We start from the raw sequence: 17,018 nt of genomic DNA, 5'->3' as shown, positions 1-17,018 counted from the left end.
TGTGACCCTGGAGCACAAAACCAGTCTTAAGTCGCTGGGGTATATTTGTAGCAATAGCCAAAAATACATTGTATGGGTCAAAATTATAGATTTTTCTTTTATGCCAAAATCATTAGGATATTAAGTAAAGTTCATGTTCCATGAAGATATTTTGTAAGTTTCCTACTGTAAATATATCAAAACGAAATTTTTGATTAGTAATATGCATTGCTAAGAACTTCATTTGGACAACTTTAAAAGCAATTTTCTCAATATTTTGATTTTTTTTGCACCCTCAGATTCCAGATTTTCAAATAGTTGTATCTCGGCCAAATATTGTCCTATCCTAACAAACAATACATCAATGGAAAGCTTATTTATTCAGCTTTCAGATGTTGTATAAATCTCAATTTCATAAAAATTGACCCTTATGGACTGGTTTTGTGGTGCAGGGTCACAAATAGTAACGAAATGGAGTATATAAGTAAAGACAAACCTTGTAGTGTCTCAAAGACCCTCTTTTGTGTAAAACTTCTTATGCTTTATATACTTTATATACTATAATTTTTTATAATCTATAAACAAAAGTAATGACATCAAGTTGTCATTATAAGTCCCCATGGTTTGACCAAAAGACAAATGATATAATCAATATTGTTAGTTTAACCCTCACCACCAAAAAAAGTTGACTTTATTCAATTCTTGATTTTTTTCCACATTTAATAATAAATAAATCTTTAAAATAGAGTTGGTATTAAAAAAGAAATGAAAGTGAAACAGTGAAAATTCCCAGTGCTGTTGGACTGTTATATTAGCACTCTGCTTGACCAATCAGATCAAGGACCAGAACTAAATGTTGCATAATTTATTATGCTTTTATGGTGGTTTTTGTCATTTTCAAACTTAATATCCCCAATTTACCTTGAGCTACTAAGATATTCTTCAGAATTTCACCTATCGGTCACCCAGAAGAAAAAAAAGTCATATGGGTTTGTAACGAAATGACAGAATCTTTATGTTTGGTCACATTCTGTGGTCACTTCTCTCATCAGCTAGTGTTTTCTGTCTCCTCAGATTCGTCCCTGGCCGAGGAGAACGAGGGTCATCGGATTCGGTGGCAGCGTTCCTCTACAAACAGCTCCAGTTCACGGAAGTCCACTAGGAACCGTAAGGAGCGGCGCAACCGTAAGCGAGGCCGGAGCAGCCAGGACTGCCGTTTGGAGAGGAAAGAGATGAAGGTGCGGGATCTGGGCCTCGGCTACGACTCGGACGAGATCGTGGTGTTTAAGTACTGCGTGGGGACGTGCATGAGCGCCCGTAAGAACTACGACCTGGCCCTGAAGGTGTTGACGGATAACGGCAGCATTTCTGGCCGCAAGGTGAGCACTCACCCCTGCTGCAGACCCACGCGCTTCGAGACCGTCTCCTTCATGGACGCCCAGACGAGCTGGCAGACCATCAAATGGCTTTCAGCGGCCAACTGCAGCTGTGTGGGATGAGAGAAGCCGAGGAGACGCAGCCGCTAAAATCAACCCAAAGCTCCGGTGTAGAAAGCGAGGGAATTCCAGTGCAAGGAACGGGATGCAGCGCTCCTGATGATGCACTGCAAACGCAGCGGATCTGCTAGCGTCAGCACAGGAACCACAGGAATACGGGACGTCCTGCAGGGAGACGGTCGGAAACCGTAGGGATTTGCATCATGTGACCTTGGAGAGCTGTGAAGCGAGTCGTCACATTCCTGCTCCAGACTGCAGTTCTGCATGGAAAGTTTGTGAAAAGCAGCTTGAAGGCCTACATTTCACATGATCTGAAATTAGAGGTGTTTTAAGAACGTGGATACCATGAAGGTTCATTATAACAGAACAGAAGGTGCTTTTAATTCACTTATCAGCTCAGCATGTGTGTTTAATATACACACACTTTCCTTAAGCCATGTGCACATTACAAGACTGAAGCGTGTCACTTTTTTATGTTTGTGAGTAGTTTTTTTTTCCAGATATGCATGTTGCATGCAGCATTTTACCAGTCTGCAGGCCGGTTCTGAACGCTAAGTGGTGGAGTCCTGCATCGGCTCTTTATAATGATGAAATCATGCTCGATTACACTGCATGTCTGGACGTATGCCTAGTTATAACACTCTCTTCCATCATCTGATCATCATTAGATGAATTACTGCTGCCATGATCGCTAGAAAACGTACACAAACTATTTTTAACTCTTTTCAACTCTTTTCTCTTTTAAACAAATTCCGCCTGCTTTCCATAAGCAGTACAAGCGCTGAATTTTCGGAATAATGTTGTATTCTATAAAAGGCCTGTTTTACATAGAAATTAATCATTCTTGGATTTAAAAGAATGTCAGTGACCTAATTTACATTATTGCTCAAAAGTTTGGAGTCGGTAAGAAATTGATACTTTTGTTCAGCAACAATTGACCAAAGTGAGAGTAAAACATTAATAATGTTACAAAAGATTTCTGTTTCATAGAAATGTTCTTTTGAAAGTTCTATCCATTAAAGGATCCTGAAAAAAACATTCTGGTTTCCACAAAAATATGAAGCAGAACAACTGTTTTCAGCATTGATAATAATTAGTTTATTAGCATATTAGAATGATTTCTGAAGGATCATGTGACACTGAAGACTGGAGTAATGATGCTGAAAATTCAGCTTTGATCACAGGAATAAATTACATTTTAACATATATTCACGTAGAAAACAGCGATTTTAAATTGTAATAATATTTCACAATATTACTGTAATTTTACTGTATTTTTGATCAAATAAATGTGGCTTTGGTGTGCAGAAGAGGCTTCTTTAAAAGTGAAAATAATACTGCACATTGCTGTACCAGCACAGATGAAAATGTATTGCGGGTTGTTCATGAATAATATGCAGGTTTTTGCAAGCAAAACTCTAGTGAATTGACCCGTGAGTGTTTAAATGACTCAGGTTGATTTGTGACCGTCTTGTAATGTGCTCTTGGCGTTACACACTTGCACAAACACAACTAACAGCTAACCAGTTATCCTGATGCCACATTCAGTAACCTCTGCTATCAAGAAATACCTCTTTCATTTCGAACTTCTTTGATCAACATAGTTTTTTGTTTCACTGCTCGAGTGGATATCTCTGTTTTCATGTTCTAGATCTTTGTCGGGATACGTGACATTTGATTTGTCAGTTAGATGAAATGGTGCCCTGGCTAAGGTTCGTAGCACACAGCACTGTACCAGTTTACCAAAAAGGATTTTAATTGAGACATTGTCACATTTCATGTTTTTGGGTGTTGACTTATTGTATGCAAGTTGAATGACATACCAAAGCGATAGATAGATATATAAATAGCAGATCACCTCAGGTAGGGACAGTGGGCAGTAGAAATGAAACCTGTGGTTTACACTTCTATAATCGACCGTCACGCTCTTCTATTCCATTTCTCACACTTACTGTATTAATCTCATGGTTTACTTTAACTTTTGCTTATATATCACATGTAATGTTTTCAAAGACACTATAATTACCTGTGAACTCATTCTCAGAGGAACATGTCTGGATCATGTGTTCCACTGTAAATTCAACAGAAATAAACAGAAAATGTTACTTTGTTTTTAAAAATTGAAGCCGATTTTTATATTATAAATATTTTCATATTTTTAATTTCATTTCATCAATTAAATATATTTCTCCCAAAACTCACATTCTCGATACTTTAATGTAAAAATATAATGCATAAATTATATTGTATTTATACATTATAGTAGTATTTGTTGTACATGTTTTTTTTACTGTAGTACATAAAATGACTGTTACAGTACAAATTGCGTAATTTATTTTATTTTTTATATTATTTTTAAAGGTGACCAGAATGTGTTATCATGAGATTCACCCTCAAACTAAAAGCATTTTATGATTAAGGGAATTAAAAATCACAAATTCCATTTTTGTTACTGCCTTTGAATGTAACAGGGATTTTACCAACTGTTTTGTATTGCTATTAAGCGTTCGATTAATAGAAAACACCATAGAGTAGACATCAGCTTAACCTCCTAATGTTTTGTTAGATTACTTGCAGTGTTTTGGCGCTGTTTTTGTGTTGCATTTCTGTTTTTTGACTCATAGATCATAGATCTAATAGATTATCTACTATATTATCCAACATTTGAAAGATGCCAGATGTTCATCACATGATGACACATCACTCGCTTTATATAAATTGCAATAATGTTGTTCTGATAATCTGGTTGGTTTTGGTCAGTTTTGAGTTTTGTTCCTCTGAGATCTGAGGAAAGCAGGTTTAGTCTTGAAGGCGCAGTGAATTCCTTTCCTTCAGGATGTATCATTTTACCCTTTGGATGCTATGCATCCCCTGCTTTATTTAAGGGAAATTACTGCTATTGTTTGATGTATTTATTGCATTTTTCTTTTTCTTGGTATACATGTTATCATAATTATATTTTGTATTATTTAAAAAATGTATATACCTGGAATTTATTGCTCAGATTTTTATACAGATGATGCATTTAAAGAGAAATACATTTTATCTTTGTGTGTCATACCACGTGTTTCATTTTCTGTTTTGCTTTGCACCAACATTTACATACCAGACAAGTCAGTTTCTCTCTCTATGAAACCCACTATAAACAAATCAATAGGCTAATGCATTTTCGAACTAATATAAGTGATATTAGTTATTTTCAATACTATTTAGAGCAGATAGGGTGGACTGTATGCACATTGGGATGCAGGGACGCGTTCACTTACCTTTTGTTCTTAAAGACCCACACACTAACAGCACGTGGGAAGACAGTAATCAGACACTTGTCTGTGTTTAGTATAAACATGTTGTGCTGTGAGAGCACTCATATGGAAACTTTCTGCTGAGGCCTTTATGTGTGCTAAACAGTAAACAAGTTAATATACTATTTTAATAACATATTTGTTCTAGTATCACATCGAATTTAGGATGGCCATGGAATGAAGGCAATTTATGCACAGTGCTGTGGAGACGTCTATGTTCTCTGGGGCTTACTAATGCTCAGATCTTTCTATTGAACTACTATAACTTTACTTGTCTTTTCTGTTATTTTTCACACAAGAGATGATGAATTCATGATATCTGACCCCTGAGAAACAGAATGCACAAGTTTGAACGCCATTTCTCCACCGACCCCTGCTGCCAATGCTGCAGACAATATAAATATAACCCAACCGCGCCATCTAGCGGACGTTTATATAAAATACGCTCAACTTAGAATTCCAAAGTAGAATCTAAAAATGCATGTTTAGCCAATAACATACAGCAGCACAGAAACCTTAAGGAAAATTCTATGTTTTAAAACTGTCTTTTACTGTTATTAACAAACATACAACCCTTAATATCAAGTAAAATAAAAGACCAAGACATTATAAAAATATATATTTCTATTTTGATGCCATGGGCTCACTTACACTGACAAGTAATGACAAATAATATTATGTAATCAAATTAAATATTTATAATATTATTATAAAACGCTGAATTAGTTATGTTCTGTCGCTCTACTGTCGGAGCGGTATTTATTTTTCGAAACGCATGTCAGAGAGTTTGTCCCTTCCCGTTCGCCGTTAATAATATTATGTAATCAAATTAAATATTTATAATATTATTATAAAACGCTGAATTAGTTATGATGTTCTGTCGCTCTACTGTCGGAGCGGTATTTATTTTTCGAAACGCATGTCAGAGAGTTTGTCCCTTCCCGTTCGCCGTAGTGTTGTGTGTGAACTATGCGCGGGACTCTCAAATACGCCGGTGTTTGATAACGAAAACAAAAGCTAACATTTTGGTTACTTGATATGTTCTTAAATAAGATATTCGTGGTAGTTTAAAACGACGAGTTTTTGCTGTGGGAGTTATTTATTTAATGCAGAGGCAGGGCGCTTCTGTTGCCAAAGAAAGAAGAAAAAGAAGAGAAGGCTTTTTAAAAGACAGAAAAAGGCACATCTATTTAAATGTATTCATTTAATTTGGATTAAATTCCTGATTCAGAATGGTAGGTTGCAATTTTAATCTCTCAATTCGTTATAAATGTTGATTCATGTAACGTTATGCTTAGATACCTGTAACGTTAATCTTCATGTATACGCATTATGTTCTGATTGTTGTCGATTCGTGTTCAGTAAGTTCATTAAAACCTTCTGCAATTATGAATACCTGCAGAGGAGAAGTCTAGCACCCAGTCAGGTGGCCAAAAGGAAACAAGGGCCGGATTCAGATGATGAGGACTGGGAGCCTGACATCGTGAGTCGGTCCCAAAGCTCTTGTCTTGACTGAATTCTCAGCATCAGTGAGGACATGATGGACTGTTTACACTGGTTTTACTTTACAGGCATCACAAAGTAAGAGAGGCTGTCGAGAAACCTACATCTCTCCCTTCAGAAAACCCCTGACAGCGCTCACCAACAGACCCCTGTGCACAGATGGCGAGGAGCATGTGAGTTATATTTCAAATGAAACACTAGTATGGGAACACACTGGAAATCTAACAGATAATAGAACTAAAAACAGAAATACAAGAAATGATAAATCCTGCTTTTGGGCATATGTGTGTGAGGACAGCCATACATACATGTAAATATTGCCGATTTCTAAAGCAATTCACGTTTAAACCTGCAAAGACTTTTGCCTTCACATTGGGATTTCAGTCATCCTGGATAACAGACAGCTTGGGCAATTTTTGTGTTGATGCATTATGATATACATGATAGTTTTGACAGGAAATTTCAGTATCCTAAAGGATAATTTTACCTTGTAAATGTGCAGTATTCATGTACAAGGCTATTGATAAATTCTGGGAGGTAGCATTGAAATATGAAGGGGCATTACTATAATTATTCATTATCGTATAATTGTTTAGATTCTATAACTAATCACTTTAACTTTTCACAGGAAGCATTCATTCGCAAGATCTTGTCAAAGCCATTTAAAGTTCCCATCCCAAATTATTCAGGTCAGTCTGTACTCATAACTCACTTTCATTAATGGTTGACCGATATATTGCTGATATTTGACTTTTTTTTTAATGATCTGCATTGGTCTATATGTCAGTAATGGGATTTTTGTTTTTACAGCACTAAGAACGTGAGCACCTGATCACACCTGATCATCTTCATTAGTTTACTGTCTCTGTTAAACAGTTTAGTCTCTTAATTTATTACCAGCTAAACAATTCTTTTTTATAGATAGTGTGTTTTTTTTTCATATATATTCAATTTCAAGTTTTTTCAGATTTAGTCAACATTATATTTAGGGCTGCAAAACGATTAATCGCGATTAATCGCATTCAAAATAATAGTTTATGTTTACATACTATGTGTGTACTGTGTATATTTATGATGTATATATAAATACACACACATGTAAGTAAAATATGTTAGATTTATATATAAACTATTTATATTTATATAATATAAATTATATGCAAGTATAACTACATATACATACAAATATATATTATTTTAAATATATACATATATGTCTGTATTTATATATACATAATAAATATACACAGTACACACACACACACATATAGCATGTAAACATAAACTTTTATTTTTGAATGCGATTAATTACGATTAATCGTTTTGCAGCCCTAATTATATTATGCTACTTCAGCAATTGTCATCAATGTATTTTTACTATCTTTTAATTAATGGTGTGATTTTTATATAAACGATTATTCGCCCTTCTCTCTAAGAAAGGAGCGTTTTTTAATATATTTATGTTTTTAGATAATTAGCGTGGTAAATGTATTGTAGGGGTTCAGATGTGCTTGTGTTGCTCTGATCAGGCTCGTTGGGTCTGCGGGCTCTGGGACTGAGGCGGGCCGGGGTGAGGAAGGCCCTGCACGACCCGTTTGAAGATGGAGCTCTGGTTCTGTACGAGCCGCCTGCCATCAGCGCTCATGAGCTCATCAAAGCTGACAAGTCAGTGGCGTCTGATGATTTTCAGAGGTGTCTTACATTGCAGCTGCACAACAATGACATGATCACTGTCTGATTGGTTCCTTTGCAGGGAGACGTTACCCGTGCATGTGGTTGTCGATCCAGTGCTCAGTAAAGTGCTTCGACCCCATCAGCGAGAGGTATGATTATCAATGATTCAGGGGTGTAGTAGTGATATGGTTATCCCAGAATAATCTCAAAATGCACAATTATCAGTCTGATATATTAGCTACACCCAATTATATAACCCTTTGTTTTCTATACATTTCTAGATCTCTATCCCATATTTTTGGAAATAGGTAAGCTCATTTACGCCACAGAGATAAAAAAAAAAAAAAAGTAAATAAATAGATAAAAATGGTAATTGCAACTTTTTGTCTCATATTTCTGACTATTTTCTTGCAATTCTGAGAAATGTAAAACTTGTAAAAACTAAACTCACAGTTGCAAGAAAGAAGTCAGAATTGCGAAATAAAAAGTTGCAATTACCTTTTTATTAGTGGAAACAATACAGACTTTTCGTCTCAGAATTTCAAGTTTATATCTTGCAATTGCAAGTTCTAAATTCGCATTGACTTCTTCACACTACTCAGAATTATGATGGAAAATAAGTCCGACATAAACTCAGAATAGTGAGAAAAAAGTCAGAAATGTGAGGTAAAGGCATTTTTTTTTTCCATAGCGGAAATAAGCTTCCATATTTCCAAAATATGAGCTAAATATAGACATTTCTAGAAAATAAGGGTTATAATTTTTTTTTTTTTTTAATTGTATTAAATTTTTACTTAACATTTGTGATGGAAATAATTGAATTTTTAGTAAACATCTGTGATGGTAATAAGATTCTATATAGAAAAGGCCTTTCAAATCATCCTTACAATGTTCTTCCGTAGGGTGTGAAGTTCCTGTGGGACTGTGTGACAGGAAGGCGGATTGAAAACTCGTACGGCTGTATAATGGCGGATGAGATGGGGCTGGGGAAGACGCTGCAGTGCATCACTCTCATGTGGACTTTACTGAGACAGAGCCCTGATTTCAAACCTGAGATCGACAAGGCCATCGTGGTGTCGCCCTCCAGCCTCGTGAGAAACTGGTACAATGAAGTGGGCAAATGGCTCGGTGGACGCATACAGCCTCTCGCTATCGACGGCGGCTCCAAAGACGAGATCGATCGCAAACTTGGTATTTGATTCGTTCTTTTTATTATTACAGGAGTTAAAAACAAGATCAATTCACTTGAGATGCAAAGCTTATCCAAATATATTTTAGTACAAGTCATTTTGTTTCTCTTACCCCATTGTTTTATCATTTTAAGCATAAACCCCACTAAACTGTGTTAAATTTACACTTAAAACAATAGACACCTTTTTTCCAAATTTATCATGTTTTTTTTTTTTCAACTGGAAAACGATATGCTTAGCCAATTAATGGCAGTATTGATGTTTTTTGTAAATAATGTGTGACAAGAATGTTTAATTGCAGTAATTTGGCCGTAGAAAACCCCACACTCACTGTACATCAGACTTCATCATTTGTTTTAAATGACTCTGTTATCCATCTTCACTACATGTTGATGTCATTGCATGTGTTTTTGCAGAAAGCTTCATGTCTCAGCATGGCATGCGAGTGCCAACTCCAATTCTGATAATATCCTATGAAACCTTTCGCCTCCACACTGAAGTCCTGCACAAAGGCAAAGTTGGGCTGGTTATTTGTGATGAGGTAAGTGTACTACAATAAGAATATTATAATGTTCATAAGCCAGGAAATATTAGGGAATTTTGATTTAAATTTTTTATTTTTTTTTATATATAATTTTAGTCCGCAAGCATGCAATGTTGATTAAAAGTGACAAGTACAAACATTATAATGTTACAAAAGATCTCTATTTCAAATAAATGCTGTTCTTTTGAACTTTCTATTCATCAAAGAATCCTGAAGAAAAAAAAAGTATCACAATCTGAAGGATCATGTGACACTGAAGACTGGAGTAAAAAAACATCACGGGAATAAATTCTATTTTAAAATATATTACAATAGATGACAGATCTTTTAAATTGTTATAATATTTCACAATATTACAGTTTTTACTGTGTTTTTGATCAATAAATGCAGCGTTCATTCTGTATGTCATGTGTTATTGGTTTAGGGTCACAGGCTGAAGAACTCGGACAACCAGACGTACCAGGCGCTGAACGCTATGAACGCCCAGAGGAGAGTGCTGATATCTGGGACTCCCATTCAGAACGACTTACTGGAATATTTCAGTTTGGTGCACTTTGTAAATGCTGGTATTCTTGGTAAGAGACCTTTCATCATTCCAGTTTTGCATGACCCTGTGGGAGAACTTTACTGAAGCTTTATTGAAAAGCATTCATTTGCGTTCATGCGTCTGCCTCTTCTCTCAGGCACAGCTCAGGAGTTTAAGAAACGCTTTGAGATCCCGATCCTTAAGGGTCGTGACGCTGACGCCAGTGATAAAAACAGGGCAGCCGGAGAGGAGAAACTCAAGGAGCTCATCTGCATTGTTAACAGGTGAGCTTGAGTCTATAAAAGACTCCTCCCAGTATCACCATTCAAATCATTTGGATTAAACATCGTTTGTTTTGTTAAGGTGTTTGATTCGAAGAACCTCAGATATTCTTTCCAAGTATCTGCCTGTGAAGATTGAACAGGTTGTCTGCTGCAAGTAAGAGATCAATTGGTATTCTCTTCTTTTTGTAATAGCAAGGCTCAAGATAACATTATTAAACGTTTGATATTGTTATTTCAGTAACCAGCAACCTTATGGATGTTTGCCATCATTAGCACTTGAGCTAATTAGTTGGAAATGAACATGTGGCTTTATTTTAGTGTGACTGTGAACATTTTTCCTTGAAAGAAGTATTAATGGATTCTGTTTGTGTGTCTTTGTCAGACTGACTCCCTTCCAGAAAGAGCTGTATAAGTTATTCCTGAAACAGGCCAAACCTGTGGAGAGTGTGCAGAGCGGCAAGATCAGCGTGTCTTCTCTGTCGTCCATCACCTCGCTTAAGAAGCTCTGCAACCGTCAGTGCTCATCAACATAATCAGCCCTCTTTATCCTTTCTGACATGAAAACCGTGCTTTAAATACAAATGTGTTTGGTCTCTCTGTTAGATCCTGCCTTGATTTATGAGAAGTGTCTGGCAGGAGAAGAGGGCTTTGATGGAGCAATGGATCTCTTCCCCCAAAAGTATTCCACTAAAGCAGTGGAGCCTCAGCTCTCAGGTCAGTTCTGACTCACGCTAGTACCCTTCGTTCAGCTAAGATGCATGAAATTCCTCAAAAGTGACAAAATTTGTATCACAAAAGATTTCTAAATCAGATAAATTCTGTTCTTTTGAACTTTCTGTTCATCAAAGATGAACATCAAATGTTCACAAAAATATGAAGCAGCACACCTGTTTTCAGGATTGGTAATAGTAAGAAACATTTCTTGAGCAGCAAATCAGCATATTAGAATGATTTCTGAAGATCATGTGACACTGAAGACTGGAGTAATGATGCTGAAAATTCAGCTCTACATCACAGGAATAAATTACACTTTACAATAGATTCAAATAAAAACAGTTATTTTAATCTGCAATAATATTTAACAATATTACTGTCTTACTGTATTTTTGATTAAATAAAAGCAGTTTTGGTGAGCAGAAGTCAATCATTAAAATATTTCGGAAACATTAAACATCTTATCAACCCCAAACATGTGCACTTTGGGCTCAGAGATGGAGCTGCGCCACAAGGACCATTAACCCAATAGACAGAGTTGCACCATGGGACCCTCCAAGTGCTTCTGATTCTTTATTGTTTTTCGTGCAAAGAACATCACTCACATGCAAAAAAAAATGCATGAACTTATCTGCCAGCGATGGGTCATGATAGTGGCTGCAGAGGCACTAAACCCTAATTTTTCACCAGAGCCATAACTGTGTGATTTCTGACTGTAATCTATATGACTTGTTTTCAGGGAAGATGCTTGTACTGGACTATATCCTGGCGATGACCAGAACAACAACGAGTGACAAAGTGGTTCTGGTTTCTAACTACACACAGACTTTGGATCTTTTTGAAAAACTGTGTCGAACCCGAAGGTGAGAGATTCATATAACATAAATCCAACATCAGAGACGGCCCACATTTCTCCAGTTACATTCTTTATAGAGGTTAAAAAATTATTTTACATGATTAGCCATGAACCAAAATATTGCCAAGTTGAAATTGGTCTAAAAATATATATTTCTTCTCAAACAGATACCTTTATGTTAGGCTGGATGGGACAATGTCCATCAAGAAGAGAGCAAAGATTGTGGAGAGATTCAACAACCCTTCTGTAAGTCTGTTTCCATTCAAACACATTGTGTGTTCAACCTGTCATATTAAGTCTATTTCATTATTTTAGTTCTTATTTAGTTTTTTATATTTTCGGCTTTCATTTTAATCTTTAGTAATTTTATATGCTTTTTTCCCCAATATCACTATTTAGGTTTCATTTATTTTATTTCAGCTTCATGGTGTTCAAAAGTGAATAAATAAAATTTTCAGCTTCAGTTGTAGTTTTATTTTTTGTTTTTATTTTCAGCTAGTGAACATTTCTAATTCACATCTAATATTTTATTTTTAAGAGCTTTAAATTTAGATTTTAGTTAAAAGTCTTGCACACTTTAATTCTTCTCTTCCAGAATCCAGAGTTCATCTTCATGCTGAGCAGTAAGGCTGGAGGCTGTGGCCTTAATCTGATTGGTGCAAATCGCTTGGTGATGTTCGACCCTGACTGGAATCCAGCCAATGACGAGCAGGCGATGGCCAGGGTGTGGCGAGATGGACAGAAGAAGACCTGCTACATCTACAGACTGCTGTCGGTGAGAGATGTTTCCAAGATTATACAGGAAATGTCTCAAACAATATCCCTCTTGTACAAAATGCTTAGAGTGGATGACTAGCCAGCTTGTTTCTTTTTCCTCTGTCAGACGGGAACGATAGAGGAGAAGATCTTACAGAGACAGGCTCATAAGAAAGCCTTGAGTAGCTGCGTCGTGGACGAGGAACAGGACGTGGAAAGACATTTCTCTCTCGGAGAGCTACGAGAACTCTTTTCACTCAACGAGGACACAGTCAGCGACACACATGACAGGTAAAAACACAACACTGTTAAAGTAGTGTTATAAGATTCATTTACGGATAAGGAAAATGCACAAGTTCAGGAATGACACCCTGCATCATATTTGCAGAATGAAACCCTGTTTTGTTCTAGTATGAAACACTTTCTCTCAAAATAGGATGTATTTTGTAGCATTTTTGCTTTTGACAGTCATTTGTAAGGTGGCATCATCTTGTATTATCCTTTAAACACCAGAAAAACTGCCTAAAGACATGATTCATTTATTATAAGGAGACGTGAAATGCTTGGTGTCCCCCCCTGCTTAGTAACACTTTCACGTGTGGACAAAGTATTGCTTTTTGTGTTGAAACTGCAATCAACAAGAAGTGTGAATCATTTGAAAGAGGCTGCTATAATTGCAGCTGACCACTAGATGTGACTGGTAGGGTCTGTCTTTGAGGCTTTGAATCTTTTTTGGTACAATCAGGAAAAAGCCTCAAATGCTTCACAAGGCTTATTTTGTGAAGTTATTTGACATTTTAATGGAGTGTTAACATTTTGAATATTCCATTTTGACTGCTACTATTCATTGAAATTAGACATTTGACTACTTCAAGTCCATCAAGTTTTAGATATTTTGAACTCTGCATCATCAGTTAGAGATTAAGACTTTTCAGAATTTTTAGGATGCACAGTGGTGTTATCTAAGGAGGCGGGATCATTCAAATCCGTTTTTGTTCCGTCAGGTTTCGCTGCAGGCGCTGTGTGAACAGTCGACAGGTTCGTACGCCTCCAGAAGATTCGGACTGCACGAGCGATCTGTCCAACTGGCATCACTGTTCAGATAAAAGAGGCCTGAGGGACCCGGTGCTGCAGGCATCCTGGGACGCTGCCGTCTCGTTCGTCTTCCACCAGCGCTCGCATGAGGACCAGAGAGGAGTCGTCTGAGCATCATGAGTCAAACCTCCAGATCATCTGTGCCGAACACTGTGGAACTGATATCAGAGCTGATCTTCCTGAAACTTTTCTACTGTTCAATCACTAGTACACTGACTTTTTTCAGTTGCTTTCATTGTATTTATTTTGTAAACAAATTCAATAATTATCTCCATCTATGTTATTAAAAGTATAATTATACCCAAAGTGTTTGTGCTGGTCATTGATTACCTACAGTCACGTTTGCAAATGTCTTTTAGAAGGGCAGCTAAACGCTTTTGTCACATCACACTGATGTGATCTGCCATCGTCGACCTGGAGTCCCAGTCATCTGTTAATATATTACAGTATGGGATGAGCTTTCGCAGCGCTTGACCTTTGACCTCAGGGTCACGATCCAGTGGATTAAAGCGCAGGTCAAGCGTCAGCCGCTGAACAGGCCTGTATGTTTCCAGCAGCTGCGCGAACTCCAGCAGTTCAGCAGGAAGAATGAAATTTGAGCTGTTCGAAAGGAGAGATGACATTTATGTAACAACATATTTATTGTGTATGAATGATGCATGTATCAAAACCAGCATTACCTAAGGTCTAGTTTTGTGATTTTGCTTGGGCGGCATCCTGAGAATAATTCAGCCATCTCTATGGCACTCGTTGCTGGAGGAAGAAAAACAGATTTGTCATATTTATTCCCCGTTGAGTCATTCAAAACCCATATGATTTTTCTTCTTTCATGAAACGCACACAATGAGATGTTTTTGTAACTTTTCTTCAACAATTGAATTTACATATTCAGTCTGCTGCTCACACAAATCTATATGGAAAAAAAGCAGCAATAGCATCAAAACATTCAGCTGAAGTAAATCCTATGGTAATAGTTCATCCAAATATAAATTCTGTCATGCATGATAATTTAAACCCATCATAACATATACACTACTATTATAAAGTCAGGATTTTTTTTTTGTTTTGAAAGATGTCTCTTCTGCTCACCAAGGCTGCATTTATTTGATCGAAAATACAGTAATATTGTAAAATATTAAAATTTCATTTTCTGTTGTAATATATTTTAAAATGTAATTTATGCCTGTGCTCAAAGCTGAATTTTCAGCATCATTACTCCAGTCTTCAGTGTCACATGATCCTTCAGAAATCATTCTAATATGCTGATTTGCTGCTCAGGAAACAGTTTTTATTAATGTTGAAAACAGTTAATATTTTTGTGGAAACAATGATACGGTTTTCTTCAGGATTCTTTTATAAATACAAAAAGTTCAAAAGAACAGCAGTTATGTGAAACATACATCTTTTGTAACAAAGATCACTACTCTCGATATACTCCATGCCAAATAAAAGTAATGATTTCTTTCAGAGAAAGACCCCAAACTTAGTGGTAGTGCAGTTATTCTACAGAGGAAGTTCAGTCTTACCCAGGCGATTCTGGCTGAGCATCAGGGTCCGGAGGGAGGAAATCCCTTTCAGTGCTTCTACAAATGGCAGCAGGAAGTCCTTCTTTACAGCACACTTATCCAGCAGCCTGCAGTCTCTGAAGGACAGCTCTGAGATTCAGACAACAGCACAAACATTAGCCACTCATTTCAAGAATCAGTCTAGCTGTTTTTTCTCTTGTGTACTGCAGTATTATGTTGTACCTTCTAACACAGAACGTTCCAGAAACTGAAGAATCTCCTGGTGACAGTCAGACAAGTTTATGTCTTCCAGCTTTAATACCTTGAGGGATGGATTAGATCCTGTGGGGGGAAAATAAAAACTGTACTTTGTATCTTAATAGCCATTTAGTCTGGAAAATCATTTTGTAATAAAAATGCAGTTTGAAAAACAACAGAAATAATTCATCACGTTCAAACACTAGATGAAAAGATGTATCAGGTGGGACGGGTAAGAGAAGCATTTCTCCATTTCTCATGACCTCAGAAATACAAGTGAAAAAGAAGTGCACTTAATTTGTACTTAATTTGAATACATTAAAAAAAACTACTTGCAATATAATATTAATTAAATAAAAATGCCCTGTTCTAGTGTTTTTTGGATATTTTAATAAAAAAATCTTACATATTGTGCCTTTAAGTGTGCTGAAGAGCATACTTTCAAGCGTTTCTTAATATTATTCTTAATTTATATTCTTAATATAATGATTATTCTTTATATAATTAAGTACACCTTTAAAAAGTAAACTCAGAAATAAAATAAAATTTAAAAATGTACTTTCAATTTGAAATCACTATGTTTTAATAATCTTTTGAAATGCTTTAAAGAGCAACACTTATTTTGATGTGTTGACCAACATACTAAAGTATATGTAAAGTACTTGATTATATGTTTTTTTAAAACTGTAGTGTTGTTTAATATTACATTTAATGTTAATATATTTTAAAGGTTCTAAAATGTAACTTCACATAAATAAAATACATTTAAATTTAATTTTCAAAGGAAATTACATTAAAGTATATTTGAGTTTACCATTAATGTCAGTATATTCAGGGTACACTTTAAGCATTTTTCAGTCAACAGAAGTAATTACGAAATTACATACAAAGACGTACTTAAGTGGGTCAAAAAATTAACATGCAATTAAGTATCTGAAAACATTACTTTCACACGAGTGTGCTGTTTTAAAGTATACTGTGTAATAAGCACTCATTACTCTTATGCTGAAGTGCACTTTTTTTCATAAGGGTGACAAAAGGATGTTGAGGTCTTGTTAATGTCTGGCTAAACCAAGAACCGATTATTTGTCAGATTACCTGTTAATGTGCGAAAAAACTGCTGTGACAGATGTATTCCTGTGAAATGAAGGCTGTTGAGTTTTGGAGCCGATGTCAGCACCGGCAGAAAACATGCCACCGTCATCGGGCCGGTGGATCTGACTGTCAGCTTCTCCAGACGCAGCTCTGCAAATAATATATATATATATATATATAGTGGTGTGAAAAAGTGTTGGCCCCCTTCCTGATTTCTTATTTTTTTGCATGTTTGTCACAC

At 36.1% G+C, this 17,018-nt stretch overlaps 3 protein-coding genes across 4 annotated transcripts in view; 2 read left to right on the top strand and 1 right to left on the bottom strand.

Annotated features, from left to right (window-relative positions):
- The first annotated feature begins 980 nt into the window (after window positions 1-980).
- On the top strand, window positions 981-1,532 carry LOC107746619 (artemin-like). Its single transcript, XM_016560914.1, has one exon. It carries the CDS (start codon window positions 981-983, stop codon window positions 1,476-1,478), a length of 498 nt encoding a protein of 165 aa, XP_016416400.1. The 3' UTR covers window positions 1,479-1,532.
- A 4,191-nt stretch (window positions 1,533-5,723) lies between these two features.
- On the top strand, window positions 5,724-14,048 carry rad54l (RAD54 like). The gene is made up of 18 exons (XM_016560889.1): window positions 5,724-6,012; window positions 6,180-6,260; window positions 6,349-6,453; window positions 6,909-6,969; window positions 7,810-7,945; window positions 8,034-8,103; window positions 8,857-9,145; window positions 9,561-9,685; window positions 10,113-10,263; window positions 10,372-10,498; window positions 10,578-10,652; window positions 10,881-11,011; window positions 11,102-11,212; window positions 11,952-12,075; window positions 12,236-12,314; window positions 12,664-12,843; window positions 12,952-13,115; window positions 13,829-14,048. The coding sequence occupies exons 1-18, from the start codon at window positions 6,010-6,012 to the stop codon at window positions 14,028-14,030; spliced, it is 2,214 nt and encodes a 737-aa protein (XP_016416375.1). The 5' UTR covers window positions 5,724-6,009; the 3' UTR covers window positions 14,031-14,048.
- Window positions 14,049-14,278: 230 nt separating this feature from the next.
- The window catches only part of lrrc41 (leucine rich repeat containing 41), a 7,897-nt gene continuing 5,157 nt past the window's right edge, over window positions 14,279-17,018 (bottom strand). For both annotated transcript variants that reach the window (XM_016560890.1, XM_016560891.1), the window contains exons 6-10: window positions 16,781-16,927; window positions 15,668-15,766; window positions 15,446-15,574; window positions 14,600-14,672; window positions 14,279-14,519 (exon numbers count right to left, since the gene is read on the bottom strand). In XM_016560890.1, coding sequence (XP_016416376.1) covers window positions 14,300-14,519; window positions 14,600-14,672; window positions 15,446-15,574; window positions 15,668-15,766; window positions 16,781-16,927 — 668 coding nt within the window. In that variant the 3' untranslated portion in view covers window positions 14,279-14,299. The remainder of the gene's footprint in view (window positions 14,520-14,599; window positions 14,673-15,445; window positions 15,575-15,667; window positions 15,767-16,780; window positions 16,928-17,018) is intronic.

The sequence above is a fragment of the Sinocyclocheilus rhinocerous genome, unplaced genomic scaffold (genome assembly GCF_001515625.1).
Source record: "Sinocyclocheilus rhinocerous isolate Xijiao unplaced genomic scaffold, SAMN03320098_v1.1 scaffold588, whole genome shotgun sequence".
In the NCBI taxonomy this organism is placed as follows: Eukaryota; Metazoa; Chordata; class Actinopteri; order Cypriniformes; family Cyprinidae; genus Sinocyclocheilus; species Sinocyclocheilus rhinocerous.
The sequence above is the reverse complement of the archived record's forward strand: the minus strand, read 5'-3'. Positions and strand labels throughout refer to the sequence as shown.

What these genes read in the sequence shown, in the direction of transcription:
- LOC107746619 (XM_016560914.1), top strand. Translation starts at nt 981, where the DNA reads ATGACAGAATCTTTATGTTTGGTCACATTCTGTGGTCACTTCTCTCAT.
- rad54l (XM_016560889.1), top strand. An exon ending in AGGACTGGGAGCCTGACATC is followed by an intron (nt 6,261 to 6,348) that starts GTGAGTCGGTCC and finishes TTTACTTTACAG; the next exon opens with GCATCACAAAGTAAGAGAGG. An exon ending in TGTAAATGCTGGTATTCTTG is followed by an intron (nt 10,264 to 10,371) that starts GTAAGAGACCTT and finishes CTCTTCTCTCAG; the next exon opens with GCACAGCTCAGGAGTTTAAG.